Source organism: Phocoena sinus, chromosome 7 (assembly GCF_008692025.1).
Source record: "Phocoena sinus isolate mPhoSin1 chromosome 7, mPhoSin1.pri, whole genome shotgun sequence".
In the NCBI taxonomy this organism is placed as follows: domain Eukaryota; kingdom Metazoa; phylum Chordata; class Mammalia; order Artiodactyla; family Phocoenidae; genus Phocoena; species Phocoena sinus.
The window spans coordinates 47134999-47159206 of record NC_045769.1 but is presented as its reverse complement, the minus strand read 5'-3'; the positions used below and the strand labels follow the sequence as shown (position 1 = coordinate 47159206).

Here is a 24208-nt window from a genome sequence, read left to right as displayed (position 1 = left end):
GAAAAATAACATTGTATTTAGAAGAAATAAGTTGATAAAAATATAGATTTAGCAACCAATGAGGTTTGCTCAGCTTCACTGAATTTTTTTCCAATTGGCCCAGCCATGCATAAGATATAAAAATATTACCTCCTTTTACTGAAGGTCCTCATGTGTAAAACAAAATTTTAAAACTGCTTAAATGGAGTTCATATAGAAATAGATTTCAGGAGCAGATGTCATTCGTGACAAGTAATGCTGGTCTTCAGATTGAATCCACATCTGCTCTACAAGACTGTATATGACTGCCTTACCCATGATCAAAGACCAACTCAAGTACTACCTCTTCTAGGAAGCATTAGTCAATGGCTTATTATGGGTAAAGTTTTAAAATAATATAAAGGAATCCATTTGAAACTGAATACTTAATATCAAAACAAAACATATATGTAGGAAGACATGAGGAATCATTTCATTACAAAGAATTAAAAGCTCATTTTGGGTTTTACACAGTTATACAATTAATATGGTCAACCTAGATAATCTGCCCTATATAACTCAAACCAATAACTTCTACTTTGGAAACTTTGAGATTTTAACCTAGTTTTATCACTATATCACCTTATTCTAAATAGACTATGTGCCCAGGATATTATAGTTAGGCTGGGATGCCAAGGTTTTCTATATTTAAAATGCAAAGTTTGGGCTATATTGTCTCTGAAATTTCTTGCAACTAAAGGTCTGTGATCCTGTATATGATCCTGTATTTTAAAGGATATGAAAGTGAATCCAATCCAAATCAAAATTTATGGAATTTCAATACATGCCTTTCACAGAAGTAGATGCTATCAGGGAAACTTCTTTGAAAGGCTTCATGAACAAGACAGCCCTCAGATCAATCATTGTGTGTGAGACAGTCATATACCAACAATTGTGAAGTCCAGATGGAGTCCATCAAAATAGAAACAGCTGAGAGTTGCTAGTATTTTCATATTAGAGAGTCTTTAACGTGATTTAACTTTGCAGTGCATGACAGTAGTGAGAAGCAGGCAGGGATCAAGGAACAGTATAAAAATGATACTCTATAGAGAAGAAAAATCTTTGAAAGTTTTTGAATTAAGGAGTATCATGAGTTCTGCTCTTCAACTGAAGTCAACATTGAGGCAAAGATGGCTCTATTTTTGATAAAATGCCACAGCAGTGACATGAGTGCTTGTGTTTACTGAGAGTGAAGAGAATTAATGAATATGAGAGGTCTAATAAAAAATACTCTTTTCAAATCACTTATACATATTATGTGTAGTTTATTTCTTGTAATTTATCACTCTTCTGTGTTGAAAATTATGAACACATAAAATTTGTCAACATGGTCTTATTTTAAAATGCCTGTCTTGGGCTTACCCTTGGGCCAACTATTGTTTAGGGAAAAACTGCTTATCCATGCAATTATAAAGCACCCATGCCCTTTTTTAGTAACAGAATTTAGATAACTCAGCTACTATCACGGGAAAAAAAAATAAAATGTTTTCCTTAACTGGGTTGTTTTGCCCTTTTCTGCTGAACACACTTATATCCAGGTCCATTGGTTAAGACATATATACATAAACAAAATTTCAATTTTTCAAATTATGACCAAAAGACTAGGAGGGTTTGCTTACAGAGCAAGTCAGAAATATTTGTAAATTGTAATGCAGGAAAACAAACATTGAAGAAGGCTTTCAAAAATAGCAATTCATTATAGAAGTAAGAGCTGAAAGATATGATCTGAGGAACATAAAACAAACAGCATTTATATAATAACCGTTGATATTTATAATATTCACATGTGAAAAGATTGAAAATACCTAAAATAAAATGCCAACTAGTTAGTTGAAAAACCAGTTTAATTTTCCTTGTGTTCATTTAAACTTCCTTCTCTTCTCTATGATAGTCTGTATTTCTGTTCCTCTGAGAATTCCCTCTTTTCTAATGACTGTGCTCCCACCTCAATCTGGCTTGAAAGTTAAAGACTTAAAAATGAGCTGCTGGATGTAGAGAATGGACTTGAGGACACGGGGAGGGGGAAGGGTAAGCTGGGACGAAGTGAGAGAGTAGCATTGACATATATACACTACCAAATGTAAAATAGATAGCATATATGTACACGTATAGCTGATTCACTTTATATAGCAGAAACTAACACACCATTGTAAAGCAATTATACTCCAATAAAGATGTTAAAAAAAGAAAATGAGCCGCTGGTATCTGTTCTCTTCTAAAGATGTAATTATTGTGACTACAGTCACCAAAACAATGGTTTCTTATTCTCTTACTATGTGATAAAAGAATATACCATATTTCCCTCTTTTAGACCCAAACAATGCCATATTATGGGCAAAATTTTGAAATGATAGAGTGAAATTCTATGGTAAATGAATTTTTGAATACCAAGACCAAACAAATACTTAAGAGGACACAATAAATCATTTCAATAGACACATGAAGCTTATTTTGAGTGTTATACAAAATTATCCAAGTAGTATGGTCAACATAGATAATCTACCATATATGACTCAAACCATATACTTCTGCACTAGGAACCCTGATATCCTGTTTAGCTGTCTATATCGTTGTAACATACTGAACCATTGCCAAATCATTTCAGTTTGTGTTGTGTAAAATAAGTCCTACTCTCTACAATACTAGACTATAGTTTTGGTTTCTTCGATTTTTTTTCCTCCAGGTTCTGTGTAACTTAAATGTAGACAAATGCCATCTGACATGTTTTTTCTCAATGTCTAGTGGTAAAAATGGTTCATATTTTTCTAGTGATGAGTATTGTTTTCTTTTAAACATATTCATTAATACGTATAAGTACATTAAGCCAAATAAAATCAACTTGAAAATGAAAACCAAAATATGTACTTGGTAAACACACTGGTTTGCTTAAATGAAATACTAAAATATTTTGCTATTTTTTCTAATGTTAATCTGCAACCAATTTAACCTATCCTAAATTCTTTAATGTGATTATTTATTCAAAATATTTAAAAAATTGTTTTATAGGCTTATAGAATGTTTTACAAAAATCTCTGTCTGCTTTCTTTAAATGTTATCCTAGCATAACCATAGATTAGAAAATGTGGTTTGTGGGTCTGGATTGTTTCCATTTCATATTCTCTACATATAATTTAGAACACTATTTCAATATGCAATTTTGACAAGCAGAGTAATAGAGGCAGTTGGCATAAGTGTGGCAGCAAAATCATTACATTCCATGTGTAATGTAACCATGCCTTTCAATTCTCTTTTTGTGCCACCTACTGAAAGTGTGATTTTGGACAAGTTATTTAAAAACTCTAATCCTCAGTTTCAGTTTCCTTTTCTGTAATATAGGGATAGCAATAGTACTTCATAGGATTGGCTGGAAGGTTAAATGAGTTAAATCATGTCTAGTGCTAAGCGTAATATCTAACCTATAGTGAACATTCCAAGTTAACTATTATTTTTAATATAGTTTTCATGCGGCTAATTTTAATGAAATTCTCTAACGGTTTTCTCTCACAAATAATAAAATAGTATCAAGGTTCATGTCAGTAATATAAAACTGCCCATGTTTTAAGTAATGCAATGATACATTGTCATCTTTTTGTTACAAAACACAAGAATTCAGCATCAGAAAGATAATTTCCATGTGATGAAGGGCAATAGATCAAGCAACCTAAATTATCTTCCCAAGGAGTTGTCTGCAAATTTCCACTTTCCTTATCATGCTGATGCCAGGTATTATGCTGCTCCATATTCAAAATTCTGCCACAGTATAGACAAAATACTTGCCTTTGATTCCCATTTGGTTTTGACATGAGGTCGAAATTTCCAAATTACTTTCCTCAGTACTAATCCTGAGCAAAACTAGTCATGGAAGGAGGAAATACAAGCAATAAAAGAATAGCCCACTCTACAGTGTACTACTTCCTTATGCTAGTTTATCTAATTTAATTTCCAAATGCTCAGCTTTTTCCACAAGAAAACACAAATCATGTATCCGAAAGGAAAGCCTGTGCCAATAGGAACACTGCCAAAAACAACAGGCAGAAAGCAATAAATGTATTAAAAGAATAAGCAGTATGGCTATCTTTTGTCTACTGGCAATGGAACTTTGAGTTGATGGAATCACCTGGTTATGTGACACAAAGTAGACATAACCTCTAGCATTAGCTCTCTTTTGGAGGCTGCTGGTGATCCATTCAGCCAGATTAGAAAGAGTCCAAGAGTGTTTCAACCAAGGTGCTCAGTCAAGTCCTGCTAGAGAGGAAATGGTTGCCCTTCCTCTATCATGCTCTCTCCTCCACTGCCCATGCCTTTCAAAGTTGCTCATTTAATATTACATATAAATACAGGCTGCATAAGGAAGAGACCTGCTCATTTTATGTGGCCAAATGGTTTGCTCTCATGTGTGAATTGCCCCAGTGCAAGTGTGCTTCTTGGTCTCCTAATGGGCAGAAAACTAGAGAAGAATAGTCTGGCTTTCTGAATGCCTGTGATTCACCGAAAAACAACCCTTTTAGAGATAAAATTCATAATAATAGCATACACCATGATATTGAGGCTTTACAATATCCCAGGTGCAGAGATAAGTACTCCACATTCATTATCTCATTTAACAACCCCTTGAAATATCATTATCCTTTAATAAAATTGAGGTAAGCTGCTCCAGGTCACAATCCTATTAAGTGATCTTTTGAATTTGAATGTTTAAGTTTTTAATAAAGTATCAATAATAAGGCTTTTGTCTCCTTTAATATTCATTTAGTCACTTATAACTATTTTTGATGCATAATAATATATTGTTCACTGTTTCTAGATACTGGGGAAACAGTTGTGAACAACACAGAGCAAGATCCTGATCTCATGTTACTCATGAGACAGTGGAGGGTAAATAGACACATATATTACATAAAGTAATTCTACATAGTGTTATATGCTTTTTAGAAGTTAAAATAGAATTAGGAGATAGGCAAAGACTGTGGCAAGAGTGAGGGGAATACTCCAGATAGAACTGAAACAGGAGAAGATAGGGAAGGAAAGCATTTCAAGCAGAGACAGCATCCTGTGTCGAACATTTTTTTTAAAAGTTAAAGCTTAAGGTTTTTGAGGGGCAAGAAGGACAGACAATGTGAATAAAGCATAAGGCAAAACTCTACACTGTTTTTTTTTTCCATACCTAATGAGGAAAATTAAATTCAAAGAACATAACTGACTAAATGACTTTTTGATTCTGCAGCTCTTACTCTTATGTTACATCTTAATGTTCCATCAGCAAATGTTAGCAATGTAATATCCAGTTATTCTTGGGTTTCGTTTTTCCTAACTACTAAAAAGATGCTACAGTTGGGAGGGTTTACTTTGCTTTGCTTTCTCCTCATATATAGTCATATCAGTGGGTATGGTCTAGGAAAATATACTATGTCTGCAAGAGTAGGAAACCAGGTTGCAAAACATATTATGATTTGGGGAAGAAAGATGTTATATTATTTGTGTTATCTATTTCAAATTACAAAATTTTAATCCATTCTAATAACTGTATAGTTTTTACACCAAGCAGCGGATCATTAGCATTCTTAAAATAATTTGTCATTTTGTTCCCATGAAAATTCAGTTATGCTTAAATAGTACTTACTTAAATATACGTTATAAATACACTTATAAAGAAGTTGCATATTTATTAGAAAAATCAACATAAATATGTAATCTTTAACATTTAGTTATAGTTTAAATAATAAATTTACTCTTTAAAATAAGTCCAAATTCTTTAATTCAGTTATATTTCCATACTTGGGACTCTTCTCCATAAACCGGTACTAGCAATTACATTATAGAGGAACTGGATTTTCTTAGAGTAAACCCATTACTTCTTGTACCAGTTTGTCCTGATTTAAATCTGATACTCTAATGTGGAAATGCAATGCTTTTATTATATAATTACAGTGGACATATTTAAAAAGCTTTCCAACCAAGACTCACATTCCTGAATAGGTATGCTTTCAGCTCTCATCACGTTCATTTGAGAGGAAAGGATGTTTCAGTACATTGATTAAATTCATTAATTTGGAAGTAGACTCAGTGAGTATGCTCTAATAAAACATTATATGAAAAACTATAACTAACAATATCCAGTGTTAAGCTGAACGAAGTCTAGAATACATACAATAGAATAGAATGTATCTCAGAACTGTAGTGCACAACAGACTTACAATGAATACACTCTTACAAGAGTGGAGAAAGCAAAGGTGGTCCTGGGTAGGCACTCAGAGGTATGTTATTCAAGGATCGCTACATGACTATTTCTGAACTCAGCCATTGTCAGACTTCTGACAGTGCAGATTTGCCAGGTTTTAAACAACTTATTTAAGTGATAGCTCTGATTTGCAAATACAGGGACATCAGAACATGATTTGTAGATAAGACTCTCTATTCTCTGTTTCAATGTAGGATTTCTTTAAATAGTTAGCTTTATTTGAAACCAATTTAAAGATTGACTCATGAACAGTTTTCAGGAGAATAGTTATAGCTTAAAGAAGAAAGCCATACTTGTTCTAATTCAAGAGATATATGAAGAAACTGGAAATGAGAGAAAGGTTCACAATATTGATTGAATATTTTCAAATATGATTTTAAAAAAAGAAAGGTGAGAATTTGTGTCACTTGTCCTGAAAAGCAGAAATATAAGCATTAAAGGATCATTTTATTAAGTTGAGAAATAGATTTTTTGCTGAATTTTATTCAGGACTACCGAGAAATATCATCTTCTATATAGTTGTAAATATGCAACTTGGCTTTAAAATTATTTAGAATCACTGTCTGAAATGTCAGCAAAATTAAGATGGTTTAAAAAAAAAGAACTACCTTCTTCCCCATGCAAGTTACGTGTGCTCTTTTATGTGCAAGAATATGGAGCCTTTTGTCTGGGTTGAAAGTAAGAGCAAGATTTGCTATGCTCTCAGATTTTAAACAGTAATTAAAATATAATTTATAATTAATTCTGGTAAAGCTTATTTATTTTTTTTATCTAAAGGGTTCTGCTTTGTTTTTCCAAGAATCATTATGAGTAAGAGTCATTGCCTCTTAGGGCTTGGCAAATCCCAAATTTCTGTCTCTCTCTCTTCCCCTCCCTTTCTGTTCCCTTTCTTTTTATCTCCCACTCTCTTTCCTTAATTGGCTCTAATATAAAACAGAAGTAGATCTGGTAAGTAGTGTTTCGTGTTCTCTTCTTCTAATTTAAAGCATGGATGAGTAGTAGACTTTTCTTTTCTCTCTCTAAATAAAAAATAACAAACAGGGCTTCCCTGGTGGCGCAGTGGTTGAGGGTCTGCCTGCCGATGCAGGGGACACAGGTTCGTGCCCCGGTCCGGGAAGATCCCACATGCCGCGGAGCGGCTGGGCCCGTGAGCCATGGCCGCTGAGCCTGCACGTCCGGAGCCTGTGCTCCGCAACGGGAGAGGCCACAGCAGTGAGAGAGGCCCGCATACCGCAAAAAAAAAAAAAAAAAAATAACAAACAGTACCCTAAATCAACTTTTTGTATGCTCTTGGTTTTTATTAGGATGGATCAGTGACCCTCACTCAATTAACATATGAAAAAAAATAGTTGCCTCTACCCTAGACTAAGCAAGAATGACTGCAGTATGAGAAACTGGGTTCAGAAGCAGAAAGGAGATATTGATAGATTTTTGTACACACAATGATTTTATGTGAAACATCAGCTGTCCTAGGAATTGATTCCAGGTTAGTTGGAAGAAAGCTAAGATTTCTATTGCTCCTGACTATACGAACGTGCTTCATTAACCATTCAGTTAAGCATTTTCTGAGATGGCCTTGGTCTTCTTCGGATCTAGCTGCAGGGTATCCTATGTTATTTTACACAGTTGCTTCTACTGGTTAGAATTGTAAAGAGTCTTACTCTAATGTCTTTCTTTGTTGATGGAGACAGCCAAGGCCAGACAAACTCAAGGGACTTGTCCAAGGTCACAGATAAGTCATGGGAAAGTCTGTCCTAGAAATAAGTTTCCAAGTCAGTTCATGTCTTCATTCCTTAAAAATGTATTAAGTGCCTACTATGCACAAGGTTATGTGCTAAGCCCTGGAATGTGTAAAGAAACAAAGCAGTGATGATTCCTGCTCTCATGGAGCTAAATTTGTGCTGTTCTTTCCATTATTTCCTGTTTTAGCGGATAGTTGTTTTGGGTTGATAGTGGCTTTTCCTATTTTAGTAGATAGTTCTGGGAGTATATATTAAAAGTGCCTTAAAATCAAAGACTACAAATTCAAGTACTGAGTAAGCTATGTGGTATCTTGTGGGCATTAAAAAAGTTTTATTATCTTTGACTAATTTACTTAACCTCAATTTTTTCCTGATATAATTATACTACTACTTTGGTTTATAAAATTTTTCATTCATTGTATACTTATTTTTCTTATAATGTGAACGTTATAACAATTTCTTTAAAAATGTGGTACACATAAAACTAGAAACTGTGTTCTTTAATTATGTTTTAAAAGAGCCCACTGTTAATTATGTTTTAAAAGAGCCCACTGTTAAAATATGCCAGTCAGGGCTAAATATTTATATAAAATCTTTTAATGGGCTAGTAAGAAAGAGCAAGAGTGACAACTATGCCAATAATAGTGTTTTCCAAACGAGACTCTCCACTTAACAATGCATATATATCATCTCAGCTATGATATAGATACTAATAGAATCTGCATTTTAAAGATGTGAAATTGAGGATTAGAGAATGAAAGAAGCTGCTCGATACTATGCAGCAAGTAGCTGACGAAGGTGGAATCTAAGAGATGTGCCTGTTTAGAGAACATACTCTTAACTACTCACCTGTAGTGAAGGCTGTCTAACACATAAAAAAGTGTTTAGAATAGTATACCTGGGCCTAACTTGACCCAGGTTTCTCGTAAAGCCTGAGAATGTATAATAAAAAAGAAAAATTAATTTGAAGCTTTGCTTCTTTCTGGTCAAATTCTCCATTTTTAAAAGATAACTAAAGTCAAATAAAATTACTAAGCCAAACAGAAAGTACATAGATGGAGAGGAACCCTAGATAACTTAGTTAACTACTTAGAATATAAGTAAAATTAGGTGTTGAACTAGATAATCTCTTCAGTTTTCATGGCTTACAGTTTCTATCTGTTGAAATTCTACCCTCTTTATTCAACACTCATTTCAGTGAGATTATCACCTCAAGAATCTTCCAATTCTATGAATCAAAATGAGTCTTTCTTTCCTCTGTCTTCCCATAGCTCTTTGTAGCTCCACAGCAATTTTGGGGGCTTTTGTTGTTGTTATTGCTTATTTTGTATTACTATTTTTTTTTTTTTTTTACGGTTCGCGGGCCTCTCACTGTTGTGGCCTCTCCCGTTGTGGAGCACAGGCTTCGGATGCGCAGGCCCAGCGGCCATGGCTCACCGGCCCAGCTGCTCCGCGGCATGTGGGATCTTCCCGGACCGGGGCACGAACCCGTGTCCCCTGCATTGGCAGGCGGACTCTCAACCACTGCGCCACCAGGGAAGCCCTGTATTACTATTTATATAGGGATAATGTTAGATGACTAAGTAAGTGTAGTCTATGTGCCTACATGATTGATATTGTCTGAAGACAAAATTAGTACCTTTTACTGTATATTGAAAGTTTGCTGCATGCCAGGTACTGTGTGTGTCTTCTCTGCCCAGTATTTTAAACGTTAGGACTCATTATAAAGAAACAGGCTAACTGAAAAACAGAAATCAGGATAAGTCCATACTATTAGTAAGTGGTGATGGCAAGACTTGCATATATCCCATGTTTTTAATTACTGTATTACACTATCCATTAAAATTAACTTGTGCCTGAAATCAAGTGTATATCTATCATGCTAACTCACCATTAAAGCTTTTTTATAGTTCACTATAGAAAATGAATAGTTAATTGTAGTTTCAGAATAAACTCTAAAAATAAACAATGCAACTAGTTAAAAACCTTAATTTTTCTTTTATGTAGAGGCCAAGAACCAATTTCCATATATTGGCAAGATATTTATTTGTTTTAATGAGGTTTTGCCTATGTAGCAAGTCAGAAATCTTTTTTCTGAAGCATTGAAATTTTTAGTAATTAATATATATATATATACATTTTATATATATATTGCATATAGTATTCTTGATTTAAAAAAAATAAAACCTGTTTTTCTGAAAAAAAAAGGTCTATCAATATGTTGAACATGAAGACGATGTTTGGGGCAACATGAAATTTTTAGCGTCTCTTTTTAAAATGAGAAATGGGTCTGCAGATTATATCTTTAAAGCTAAAGTACTTAGCATGTATATACACAATTTCAGTTTTTTGAAAAGTGTTTTTCTACAGAGAAAATAAATTAATTCTGAAGTTTAAAATTTTAACCCTTCAGTTTAAAATTACTTGTACTGGTTGAATAGCATTTGCTCTTTAAAATATAATATATGTAAATGCAGATATAAAAATATTGAACCAGATTTTCTTTCAATTCCTAATCAATAATAAACGTAGTTTACCTGTGTAGATTGCTTTCAGCCTGCAAAATACTTTCACAAATGCTAACTTTGCTGATATTGAAATTATATATTTTGTTTTAAAAAAATTAACTCTTTCATTCTAATCTTCTTTCCTAAATTATAGACTTGGGCTTGAAAGTAGCATTACAGATTATTAGGTGCAGCTATGAACCCAGTATAGAAATCACCTATTTCAAAATTCCTGCTAGGTTGACACCTAATATCTGAAAATCTTGGGTGACAGAAAGGTCAGTTGGTCAACAGATGGTTCAGTCTATTTTGTTTGCCTGTTAGCGTTTTTTATTGTTTTTAACTGAGCCAACTATTTTTTCTCTCTGTGTTATTATACAAACTCTATTCCCATTTTAGTCTTTCAGATTATTGAAGTCATCTGCTGTTCCCTGTTTATTTTGTTGTTTGGCTTAACATTTTTGGTACCTTCACTCCCTGATCAGCAGATATTATTTTCTTTAATTTCTTCATTGTCCTGATAAGTCAGTTCTATGACATCCTCTTTTCCTCTTACAAAGTCAGTCCATAGTAGACAGAGTAAATGACTGGTCTAATTAGAGCTTTGAAACTGGATACTTTGCATTTATGTATAGTCTGGCTTGCAATATTGTTTTCCCTTGGCAGTCCCACTATTGCCTCATTAGTACACAGCAAGCATTTGCTCGGTTAAATCATGGCTTTTTCATAAAGAAACTGTTAATTTTACATTTGGTTTTATGGAGTTAGTTTAGAACTTTATTTATATCCTTAAATTTCAAACTTGATTGGGGCCATAGGACTTGGAATTCTAGGACACCCTTTGTCGTCTTTTTAAATACTGATTTTGGCATGCAATATAATTGCTATATTTAACTTTGTGTTCTTCAGAAATTTAATGTGTCTAAATATTTTGGCTTATTACATGCAAAATAAAAATAGATCATTTAATCTGAAGGGTCTCAGCTGTATTAGTATTAAATCTGAAGAGATGGTGGGCTCCTAAATGGTAATTAAAAATTTATTCCACATTCAGCACAAACTAGTTGCAGTTTCAGAAATACTACAATAAAAAAATCACAGAGATTTCACTGAGGAAATGATGCTAAGGTTTAGATCTGAAAGATGACTACATTTAACTAGACTAGAGGAGCAGGGAAGAGACTATACAGAATATTCAATTATAGGATACATTAATGACTTTGATTTTATATAAATTATAATAGGAAGTCTAAAATTTTTAAAGTAAGGGATGACAAAATCAGATCTATATTTAATATAAATCTTTGAAAATATTCTGGCTGCGATGTTTAGCATTGAATGAAGATGGTGAAAGTGGACTTACTGAGGCTAGATAAGACTAGGTTGGTGGTGGTGGCAGGAGAGATGAAACAAAATGGATAGATTGGAGGGCTGTTAGGAGGTTTTATCCACAGAGTATGAGGAGAGAATGATAGGAAAACTGAGATGGTATCAAAGATTGCTCCTAAGTCTATGGCTTATGCAACTAGATTGCTGGTGGTGTTATTTGTAAAGATGGGTCACTCTGGAAGAAAAACTACTTTGGGTTAAGAGAAGGTAGATAGTATGAATTTGTTTTGAACATGTTGATTTTGAAATACTTCTGAGATGATATATCTCCAGAGCCATAAAAAGATAAATACCCTTTCACCAAGAAATCACAAGTCTGGGAATGTAGCCTAAAAATATAGTGTAAAATATGGGGAGAGTTATGGCTGAAAATGTCTATTGCAGTGTATTTTATTAATAGGAAAAGCTGGAAGCAATGTTAATTTTCAAAAATAGAAGAATGATTTAGTAAGCTTTTGTCAACTAACTAAATGCAATATTAGTTAGCCAATTAAATAGCCAATTAGCCAATTAAATGGTTGTTTTAAAAACTTAGTGACAGGGAAAGAATTATATAATGCTGAGTTGTAAAAATAGTTAAAATAATTTGTACATTACAAATAAAACTGAGTAAATACAAATGAGTATGAAATAAAACTGGAAAAATAAATGAAATTGCCCAATAGTGTATTAGAATTATAGGTGTATATATTTCTTTATTTAAAAATTTATTTTAAAAAATTAAATTGTTCTCAATTTTTAAAAATATTGCAAATTTAAGTGCAGTTCTCAAGACTAGTTTGTTTTTAATTAATGGTTGCATTCTTTTTACTGAGGTTAGAAATATTAAAACATAACCTTTTCTCCAAGAAGCTTTTTAAGATGGTCTTAAATAACTCTTATGATTTCTATTGTATGCCTTTAGGGTAGAGGCTGATCTACTTTATACTTAGTCATGGTCATAAAAGTCTCCATGTTAGAAAAAGAATCTTAGCTGATATTAGTTACATTTAAATTAATCTTCTCTGTGTTTGTATGTGTGGTAAAATGTAATTTTAATGAACTCAGAATCTGAGTTCTAGAGTACTGCATAGATTTTAGGGAATTACTTGTATCATTTAGTTCTAAGATCCAAGAGAGTCATTTTTTCAAATTTAGATACGTTCATTTTTAAATTGTAAAGATTTTGTTTTCAGCAATAAAGAAGAAAAAAGAACTATATCTTTCTTAAATTTATACTAAGTGAGATTTTGAAATTTTAATTTTATTTTGTGTTTTTAAATGTACTAAATAAAATATTAACTGAGTTTTAGTGCCATATTTTACCAATAAGCTTGTTATCATCAGTAACATTATTTCACTGTCAATTAGCATAAATAATTTATCACTGTAGACCCGAGGACTTTATTTAAAAATTGTCACTTTGGGAAATGGTTTATTTTCCAGTTTTCGATCTATTAGACAGTCATAATGAAGTTTTTCGTACTCCAAAATATTCATTTCAAAAATCTTACATAACCTAAGAGTATATTGAAGAGTAAAGACACGAAGTTTTATTAAACTGTATATAAGCAACTGATATTACGTAACTAATTATAAAGGCAGTGACTGAGAATTGACAGTTTGTTTTGAGCAAGAACATTTTGGCAATTTGTTACAAAATATAGTATAGTAAATTTTATTCTTTAAGAAGTATTTTCCATATTTTAGGATAAAAAGTCTCTTCAACTTATTTTGATGCATGTTTTAACACAATTTAGTAAAAAAAAAAGTCACATTTTAAAATGTACTCAAATGTTGAATTAGCTTTATTCAGAGTGGAATATTTTTAGTCGGTTTCTAATGGTCCCTCGATAATGTTATAAATCAAAAGTGCCATTTAAATTCCCCAAAGTAATAGTTAGGGAGTATGGGACCTACATGTACAGATTGCTATATTTAAAATGGATAACCAACAAGGACCTACTGTATAGCACAGGGAACTCTGCTCAATGTTATGTGGCAGCCTGAACGGGAGGGGAGTTTGGGGGAGAATGGATACATGTATATGCATGGCTGAGTTGCTTTGCTGTGCATCTGAAATTATCACAACATTGTTAAGTGACTGTATCCAATATAAAACAAAAAGGTTTTTAAAAATTCCCCAAAGTAACTGGTATTGAAGATTCTTAAGAAAGTGCAAGTTTCCAAAAACAGCAATTACGATGCAATCTCTAGATCACATGATTTTGATCCCATGAAAAATAATCATTGGTTTGTTCATATATTATTTCATGTACTTTGAATATTTGATGAACTGTGGGCTAAAAGCTGGTGCTCCAGTTACAAATGAGCCTAACATCTAGGTGTCTAATAATTTCTGGATTTGGATTATTTTGATGTGCAGCTACTACTTTAGTTGGTTCTGAAGCTGCTAATGTTCCAAGATAATTGTTGAAGAAGGAGAAGGAGGAGGGGCAGGGGGAGAGGGAGGAGGAGGGAAGAGGGAAGAAGAAGAGGAGGAAGGAGAGGAAGAGAGAGACAATGGCAGTGACACTGGTGATGAAGATACAATAAAATATAGCTACTTTCTCTTTACACTGAATTCTTTAATTACTGGTGGTGATCAAAATCATGAAGACCATGTTAATGCATAAGACAATTATGCAGTTTTAGAATTTAGTTTCCTGTCAATTAAAAAAAATCACAGTTGATAGGTTGAATCAAGAAATTGGAGGAAGGCAGATAAATTGGGAATTTGGGATTAACAGATAACACTATTATATATATGAAATAGACAAACAGCAAGGTCCTACTGTATAGCACAGGGAACTGTATTCAATATTTCATAATAACCTATAATGGACAAGAATCTGAAAAAGAATATATATATGTGTATATATATATATATATATATATACACACATAACTGAATCACTTTGCTTTATACCTAAAACACGGTAAATCAACTATATTTCAATTAAAAAAAAAGAAATTGGAGCTGACTCTCCCGCCACCCTAAAAAAGAATAAACTTCAAGTAAATTTCAAAATATAATTTAAAAACTATTTTAAAAATGACCCCCCCAAACCAGAAAAATTAACCTAACCATAATATATTGAAATTATTATTTTTAATAATATATATGAAATGTCATTGCTATTTTTTGCACAAAATTCCAGTTCTTATAATGTACCATGTATACTGATACTAAAATTGACCAAGAAGTTGAAAATTTAATTAGGAAGGCCTATAATATTTGGCAGTTTCCAAAGCAAATAAGGATAGGTTTACATATTCATTATGGCTCCCTTTTTACTGCATGACTTCATTCTTATATGCATACTCATTTTGTAAAGTTAGGCTTCAGATATTTTATCAATCTCCTGATTCTCTACATTTTATAAAGTCAAGATAAAGTCAACATACTTCTAATTATTTTAAACATTCAATTTATTTTAAACATTATAAATCATCTATATTTCATAAATTTTATCAGCACATGAATAAACATGCACATGATACTGCATTCACCAAAGATAATCAGTAAGTTAAAAAAAAAAATTTTACATGTACTTACTTGAAATAAAAGAATATACCAAGTGAGATAAGCAGTGATGCAATAGATAATCCATGTCCAATTATAGTCAGATAAAACAAATTCAGTGCAGTCTGTAATTTGTATGGATAAAAAAAAAATTAAGGCTCATATCAATACTATAATTCTACATGTGTATAAGCTCAAAATCAATAAAATAACTTATATTTTTAAAAACATGTGATCTGATAGCCTTACCATTTAGTTTTCAAGCCAATGAGTATTAGAATACATCTGGAATGAAGAATATCTATGAAAATTTATCAGGTGATATCAAAATTTATAAATTGCTCTTTTTATTTAAGAAATTAGGAGTCACATATTAAACATATGAAGAAATAAATTTCTTGATTTATGTTGTATAATATATGAAAACCAACATTTATCATTTTGGAGGGCATTGACAATTTTCACTCTATCAGTTTGTGCACCTTAAATCAATGATTTTTGTTTGTTTCTTTAGGCTTAAATGCCAGATAAGGCTTTCTTTCCTAACTGCGTTTTTTTTTTTCGTTTGACAAATTTGAGCCTCCAAAACAAGTCTCAGAACAGTAATTTACAGGCGCCTCTGATCTGTACAAATAAACTTTTTATCTTGGCTTTGACTTTTTCTCTGATTTTTGTCTTTATTCTATTGTAACTTACCATTTTATTGTGTATTTTTATAATTCTCTTCAAACCCTTCTTTGAGTAAGCAAAGAATACATGATTTATAATTACGATAGCTGGCAGTTATCAAATGCTTACTATAGGCTTGTTAGTTTTCTAAATATTTTCCTTGTATTAAGTCAATTCTTATGAAAACCTTGTGGATGGGTTTAGTATCCTCACTTTACACAGGAGGGGACTGAGGCAGAGAGAGGTTACAGCTTGCCCAAGGTCACAGCTGGTAAGGAGCAGAAACAGGAAGTCAGAAATCAGAACTCAGCTTTAATCACTGTGACAAACTGCTTCAATATACACACACGTGCAAATATATGCAGGCACTTTGTATCGAAGCTTTATTGTTGAGACAAACTGTGACTAACCTTGACTTTAATGTATGATGTTAAAAGTGGGAATGCCAGTGAGGGTGACCTAATAGCCAGTCAGAATGAAAGCCTTCTGCTGAGGGAACGGTGTAAACCCCGCTGGGCTTATTTTGTTTACTTGAGCACAATTCCTGACCGTAATTCTAGGAATTCCACCACAGTTGAAAATTTTCTTTTTTCTTACATTTTTAAAGTATGTTTAATTTGGAAAATTCTGAACTTCAATACTGAGACACTGAATTACCTAGCAGGATTGCTTCCTCGGTGTAATGACCAAATCAATAATTATTTCTACGAAGATATTTTTGTTCATTGTTTTTATGATGAAAAGGCTTTACAATGGAATGAACACTAGCTAAATTTTCTCCAATATTGTATCAGCAACTAACTTTTAAAATAGTGTAAATTAAATCTGAATTTATAATTATTACTTACCTTCACTTTCTCATGGGTGTTAACATTACATTGGGTATAATTTGTCCATGTTCTGTTGCTTGCTGGATGTCTAAACCAGTTTCCATCTTGATCACAGATTTTTGTAACTTTTTCTTTAAAATTAAAAAGGAAACAGTAATTTAGTTAACCTAGGGTTTATTAAATAGATGTCAAGGATATTTGTATATGAATTTCTGCTTTTACCTGAAGGATCAAAGTCCTGAAAGTAATCTGGGCAGTGCTGCATTGATTCTGTTCCGGCAGCAACATCATTCCAGCACAGCCATCCATCCCAGGTTCTGTTGCAATAAATGCCTTAAGGGGAGAGTAGAAATTAGGGCTTACTAACTCTCTCTAGTTATATAGAAAGACATAAATAATGGTAGACTCACACTGACATGGAATAAAGACTGTCTACTGAAAATGAAGACATCATATAAAATCTTTATAACAATTACTTGGATTATTCACAAAGTAATGATTAGAATAACTGTTAAATTAAATTTAGAAATTTCTAAAAAATTATGAGGTTTAGCTTTAATTCTAATTCTCAAATGTAGCTATTTATTTAATAAATCACATGGTCTTTGCTGGTTTTCTTAACCATAAAGTAGTGGTTAATTAGTGTCCCTATGCTTGAAATTCAAAAGCTATGGGAAATTGAAAATATGTTTTATTTTAGAAACTGTATTCTTAGGGCAAGTTATAGTATTTTCTGAAGTGAACAGACGAACATTCCAATATTTCCTGTTTCACGACATTAACCCTGACACATACTTATTTAGGTCCCTCCACCAAATTCTAGCTCTTACTTTCCTTCCTTTTCTTTTCAAATGAAGTAGAGCGTTTAATCTCTCATTCTTTTCTTACCAACATTAAGACAAAGAACCTCTTACATGAAAAAGTGTAAAGTTTTTTAAAGACATAGAGAAATAAAATGACCAAAATGTTCCAAAGTTATAAGTCTGTAATCAAAGAGAGTAATTTTCTGCCTTGTTAGGTAAGCACACATAGATAGAAACTTGAATGTTGCATGAGATGTTTATTATTATTAACAGATTTGTACAGCAATCTCAGAATCAATCTAGGCTTCACGGAAGTAGAAAAAGTTCTAGTGGCCTGAAAATCTAAATAATTCTAGTTAAAAAAAAAAAAGCCTCAGATAGTCTGTTTTCCCTCCTGAGATTTTCAAACTCATATAAATAGCTTGCATCCACATATTACTAAATAAAGTGCATTTTGTGGCCTATCAGAGAAAAATTTCCTGATACCATTTTAGAAAGCCTCACAAACAAGTCCTTATACTGCTCCAAAAGATTCCGCAACACTGGCTGCATGATAGATTGCCAGGTCTAGAATTTTTCCAACTGTGTTGTATGGCATTTGAGTGAGACATGAGTAGGTATTCCATTAAAAAATTATGTAATCAAATAGATTTGGAGAACACAAAGTTAAAATAAACATTTCTTTATAACAAGATTTTCTAGAGTATTTAAAATTACAAAGTGTATTATGACTCTCCAAGAGGAAGATTATTATGCAGTGATCTTTTTTTTTTTTTTTTTTATTAAATTTATTTATTTTTGGCAGTGTTGGGTCTTCGTTGCTGCATGCAGGCGTTCTCTACTTGCGGCGAGCAGGGGCTACTCTTCGTTGCGGTGCGTGGGCTGCTTGTTGCGCTGGCTTCTCTTGTTGCGGAGCACGGGCCCTAGGCGCACGGGCTTCAGTAGCTGTGGCACATGGGCTCAGTAGTTGTGGCTCACGAGCTCTAGAGTGCAGGCTCAGTAGCGGTGGCGCACGGGCTTAGTTGCTCCGCGGCATGTGGGATCTTCCCGGACCAGGGCTCGAACCTGTGTCCCCTGCATTGGCACGCGGATTCTTAACCACTGCACCACCAGGGAAGTCCTGCAGTGATCTTGAACTTATTTTATCACAAAATTATTTTATTATAAAACCCTCATAAATGTATTCCTATTGTTAAACAATTAGATTTGAAGCTAGCTTTCACACATATCTAGATGATTTGGAAGGTGTTAATTCAATAATTTTAAACCAATAACACTTAGTTTTTTGGGGGGTTTTTTGCGGTACGCGGGCCTCTCACTGTTGTGGCCTCTCCTGTTGCGGAGCACAGGCTCCAGACGCGCAGGCCCAGCGAGCATGGCTCACAGACCTAGCCGCTCCGCGGCCTGTGGGATCTTCCTGGACCGGGGCACGAACCCGTGTCCCCTGCATCGGCAGGCGGACTCTCAACCACTGCGCCACCAGAGAAGCCCAACACTTAGATTTTAATGGAATAAAGTGAGAAGCCAGATCAGTTAACAAAGAATTTGTATACAAATTTTAATTACTTGATAATTCAATCCCTATTGAGCTAATATCAGATAGTTTGTCATTGTCTGGCATATTTTAAAGACATGTTTTAACTGGATATATATTGTAATAAAAATATTTGGGCAGATATATCTAACTACTTCTCCGAAGATGAACAAATTGTATTGTTCAGTTAGATTAAGGTTTCAAGAGTTGACCAATGTGGAAAAATTGCTTTTTTTCTCTTTCTCACAAGCAAGTTCATTTTGACAGTTACAAATACTAATAATAACCTACTTTTAACATTTCATGTATATAACAAACATTGTATTTTATACTATCAAATATTTTCCCCCAAAGTTAAATTCTTTGTTTCCACTGATGGTTTAAAGATTTAAAAATATCTAAAATCTTCACATTTTGCTTTGTTTCACTATGAGTGTTGCATTTTACGTTTTGAACATAACTCTGCCTTTAGGGTTGCCAGGTAAAATACAGGACTTGTTTTTGCTTTTGCTAAATTTGGCAACTCTACTTGTCCTTCTCAGAATTGAAGCATATATACGGCAATTAGTAGGCCCTCAATAAATGTTTCAAAAATACCTTAAAAATATCTTAATGGAAACAGAAGCTCTTGGATTTCATTAGCTTTGCTACCAAATGTATCACACAAAGTATGTTATGTGCAAAAAAAAAAATTAGTTGTCATTTTATTAAGCTATTATCAAGGAGCTTTTGCAAAAAAAGACGTACAAATCACATAAACTGAAGATCAACTGTCACTGATTTAATCCAAGACACATACTTATTTGATATTTTAAATACCTTTATACCATAAAAAATGTTACTAAAAATATCCCTGTCACATTTTTATTAGAATTTTTTAAAAGAGGCAAGATAATTGCATCGTGAAATGTTCTTCATAAGTAAATAATTAAAACTGCACATATACCAGAAAAACTAGCAATTAACCCATTTTTAAGAATGGACCTAAGGGACCCGTAATAATGTAATGAGGTAGTTTTCTTTCAAAAATATTTTAAATGCATTTAAAATTAGTCATGTTTACCTTCTGTTTGTTGAACAGGGTCTTGCATAATTTTTTGGTAACATTCATATTGAGCCGTCATGATTTTATTTCTAGTAACACCCAACTGAATTAAGTCACCAGGGTTCTCTTCTGATTCTGCTATGACAAGAATCTAAGGGATTAAAGAAAATAAAACTTCAGAATTGTGAGAATGTCTGTGAGAAGCAGTCTGTCACATTGAAAAACAGTAAGTGCAGTGATGTACTGCAGGGTCATCAGGCTCTGGGGGGAAATTCCTGATTTGTAGTGTTTACCAGTTTCCGTGGTGTAAATATCCCTACTATGTCCAATTTCAAACCACCACCAAGAGTTGCCAATGGCCCCAGTGAGCAGCATAGTCCACAGTTCCCTCTCAGAAGACTGTGGGAGCCAGCTCCAGGCCATGTATCTGGAATGCAGACAGCTGTATTCAAAATTCACCTCTATTTTTTGACCTGGGAGTGTAGACAAGATATTTAACCACCCCCTCTACCACTACCAAAACTTCTGCTTTCTTATTGTAAAATGGGATAAAATAGTATCAAGATAACAGAGGGGAAGTATCTGGCACATGGTAAATGCTTAAAATTGTTGCCATTTTTATAATTACATTTTGATAATCAAAATAATGACAAGTTCATTTATGATGTTGGTAAACAGAATTTTTATTGTATGCACATCAATAAAGGTTTTAGGCAAGGTATATATTCTTCCACTTTAGTAGCTTTATTTTAAGCTTCACTTATACTTTAATTTCTACATGACTTTTTTTCCTGTTTTGTAGCATGAAGCCTGTATAAACCTCTCTTCAACCTTATTTCTTCTTTGCTTTTGCATAATTCCTATTAATTATTTTCCATAAACAGTTATCTTTCTATTCCTATTTTGTTTCCTTATTTTTGATTTTCTATTCTCTAGCAGGAAGTTGAATTTAATTTAAATTTAAAATAAATAGTAAAAGTCCCTCAGTATGTGGCACCACCACTCAAGTTTCACCATCACCTCACCACCATTTAATATTAACTTTTTTATTCTTTGATTGGTTTTAATCTCTTAATAAAGATTTATGCAGCTGTTGTGCTGCACAAGTAATAAATGGAAATTTATAACATCAAGAAAAAATTCTTTCCTCCTGTTCTCAGTTTATAGAATTGCATAAAATCAATATCATTTTTATTCTTACTTAAAAACTCAAGTTTGCACATTGTCTGAATGAATTCAAGAGAAACGGTCACAATTCCTTAAATTACAATAATCAGATTGGTAATCTGTTACAGAACTACCTACAGGGAACCAACTTTGGCCTGTGCAGCTCATTGGCATGCTCAATGGAGGGTGGGAGCTGAAGAAACAGGAATCCTGTTTCTTGAATTTCAGTCTGTTTACTTAAGATAACATCTAAGAAGTGCAGAATTTGGACTGCTCCTAGACTTGAGAATGTTTTTAAATACAAAGGATGACAGGAGAGTAGTTGTGCTTTTTTCCCATTTAGGTTTTCTATATTTTTCTTGAGTTTCTTTGTTTGAATCTTTGTGGGGTTTACTTGGAAACACTACAAGAAAATTATTTGCTGGCACAGAATTAGGTGAGATTATGTCTCTGAGTTTCTCAACATATAATAAGAGTATAGTCACTGTTTTAATGTGAAACAGGGAAAAATAGGAACAAAAATTTCTGTAAATAAAAATAAAATTAAATGTCTATGACCTATGACCCCTCGAGTACAGCAATTGCTTTTTAGTCATCCTTAGTCTACCCTCCACCTCCAGCCCCACGTCCCCTGCATATACATGCAGAGGCATGCAGGAGTGCACATACTCACATACACATCTGCCTCAAACTTAGCATCCATGCCTGTCAGAAAATGGGCACTTAATACTTATTTGAGTGAATAGGTAAGGAAATTAATTTAAAACATAGTGCATGATTCCAAAGTGCTTTTCAATCAGTACAGGTCAATCAGTTGGCAGAATGGGAGAAAAATCAACAGGTTGGAATTGCTTTTTTAACAGATCTAACTCAGAATCAGAGGTCTGATTGAAAATATTTCATCTATTACGTACGACTGTACTATAGAGCCATTCCATTTTTCTTTCAAACTCTGGTAATGGCTTTTCTCTGGCGTCCGCACATTTGTGTTCATCATCCCTCCACCCACACTGCACTATCATACTGTTGTGCCTGCTACAGGACTAAAAGCCTAAAAAGGTACACTGAAGGGAAACAAATGATTGCTGTGTTGATTAGATATAAAAATGTACTTAATTTATGCATCCAATAACTACATGTATTTTTGTGTTATTAGCCTTTATCAATTATGGGTATGTTGGAAGTTAAAACAAATAATCATAGATAGGGAGATACATTAGAGAAATTTATGCTTACCATAAGAAAAGGCAAGAGAAACAGAAAATACAGGACACCCTTTTTCTCCATCATTAAAGCCAAGATGAAATATGTTATATAATATAAATCAAACTGCAATAGAAAATAAAAGAAATATAATTTAGCAATATTTATGAAATAAACATAGATGGCTCTCAATGGAAAAAATGTTAAAACTGCACAATAGTTTTGCTTTAAGGATTGGATTAATAGTCTTACATATTACAAATGTTAAGAGCATCATGGCTTAAAGTACTAAAGAGCTTAATTAAATACATTTTAATTTAACTTAATTAGCCTTACAAGCAGGAAAGCCTCTTACAGATATATTTTTAAGTAATTAGAAAACATCTCACTTTCTTTACCTTTACCAAAGTTGGGATAAAAAGTACAAAGTAAAGAGTTTCACGAGAACATAAAAGCACAAATTTTGATAGCATATTTTACTATAAAGCTTACCTTTATTTCCGATAAGTATTAATATTATTTTTAATTTTATGACTCTTCAACAGTTTAAGGGAAAAATTTGTATTTGGGCCAATTTCTTGAGAGTTAACATCCGTAAGTCATAAAAATGGCCTTATGATTTAATAGAAATTATTCTTCACTTCAGCATTCAATTTTTTAATCAAAAATAAAAGATTCCCTAAGTCATCTATATTATTAAAATAAGTTTACAGGAGATGGGAAATACCAAATAAAAGTATTTCTGTTGAGTATTTCTAATGATAGATACAGTTCTCTGCTAACTTCTTAATTCTAAGAGACAAACATTGCAGGAGTAACGTGTATAATGCTTACTCCCTCTAAGTTCCATGATCAACATACTCTGGCAGTATTTTTATGAAATATAAATGACCATGGTTTAGTCATAAAATATAGTATTTATTTAACTGAATGAGTAAAAAATATTTTTCAAAGGAGATAAAAATCTAATCAATAGATATTTGCCAGTGGACTATGAACTTAGATTTGATTTTGTTAGGAAACATGTCATGATTTTTTTTATAGGGCAAATGTTAGAATAAGAATTATAAAAAACTTTTCTTCATTTTACTTAGCATTTGCATTATCACATGCAATGAGAGCATGCCATTAACTAGCACACAGAATCTATGCCATTGCTTGCCCTCATCAATGACTTACCTAGAAGAAACTTTTCTTTTTATTGTAGCAATCTTCCAAATAATGTTTTCTCTTCAATCAGCTACACTGGGCTTTTATTATTAGCTGATCTTTAAAAACTACAACCCCCAAAAAAAAACATAGGAAGAATTCCATTAATTTTAGATGTAAAAAAATCATGTTGTAATAGAGAGAAAACAATGAATCAAAGTTTTTGCAATTCAAAAATTAATGAGTTGATATTTTAGTTTTTATTGCATGGAACAATGAGAAAAATCTAATTTTCCAATACTTACATTCACAATTGTCTCCAGACTCAAATCACATTTTCTCTTGGATTATACTCAAAACTGTCTTGAAAAATTTCTTAAATCCAGGGTCATGACCTGAAATATTGATA

General features: G+C 32.8%; 1 protein-coding gene across 8 annotated transcripts in view; it reads right to left on the bottom strand.

The window, feature by feature from the left end:
- CALCRL (calcitonin receptor like receptor) overlaps nt 1-24208 on the bottom strand; it is a 104772-nt gene that overhangs the window by 21015 nt on the left and 59549 nt on the right. For 7 of the 8 annotated variants that reach the window (XM_032638390.1, XM_032638383.1, XM_032638384.1 and 4 more), the window contains 7 exons: nt 24105-24194; nt 23830-23927; nt 22684-22776; nt 20299-20431; nt 17121-17231; nt 16917-17029; nt 15433-15524 (listed from right to left, as the gene is read on the bottom strand). In XM_032638390.1, coding sequence (XP_032494281.1) covers nt 15433-15524; nt 16917-17029; nt 17121-17231; nt 20299-20431; nt 22684-22737 — 503 coding nt within the window. In that variant the 5' untranslated portion in view covers nt 22738-22776; nt 23830-23927; nt 24105-24194. The remainder of the gene's footprint in view (nt 1-15432; nt 15525-16916; nt 17030-17120; nt 17232-20298; nt 20432-22683; nt 22777-23829; nt 23928-24104; nt 24195-24208) is intronic. The other variant, XM_032638389.1, reaches the window with a different exon arrangement.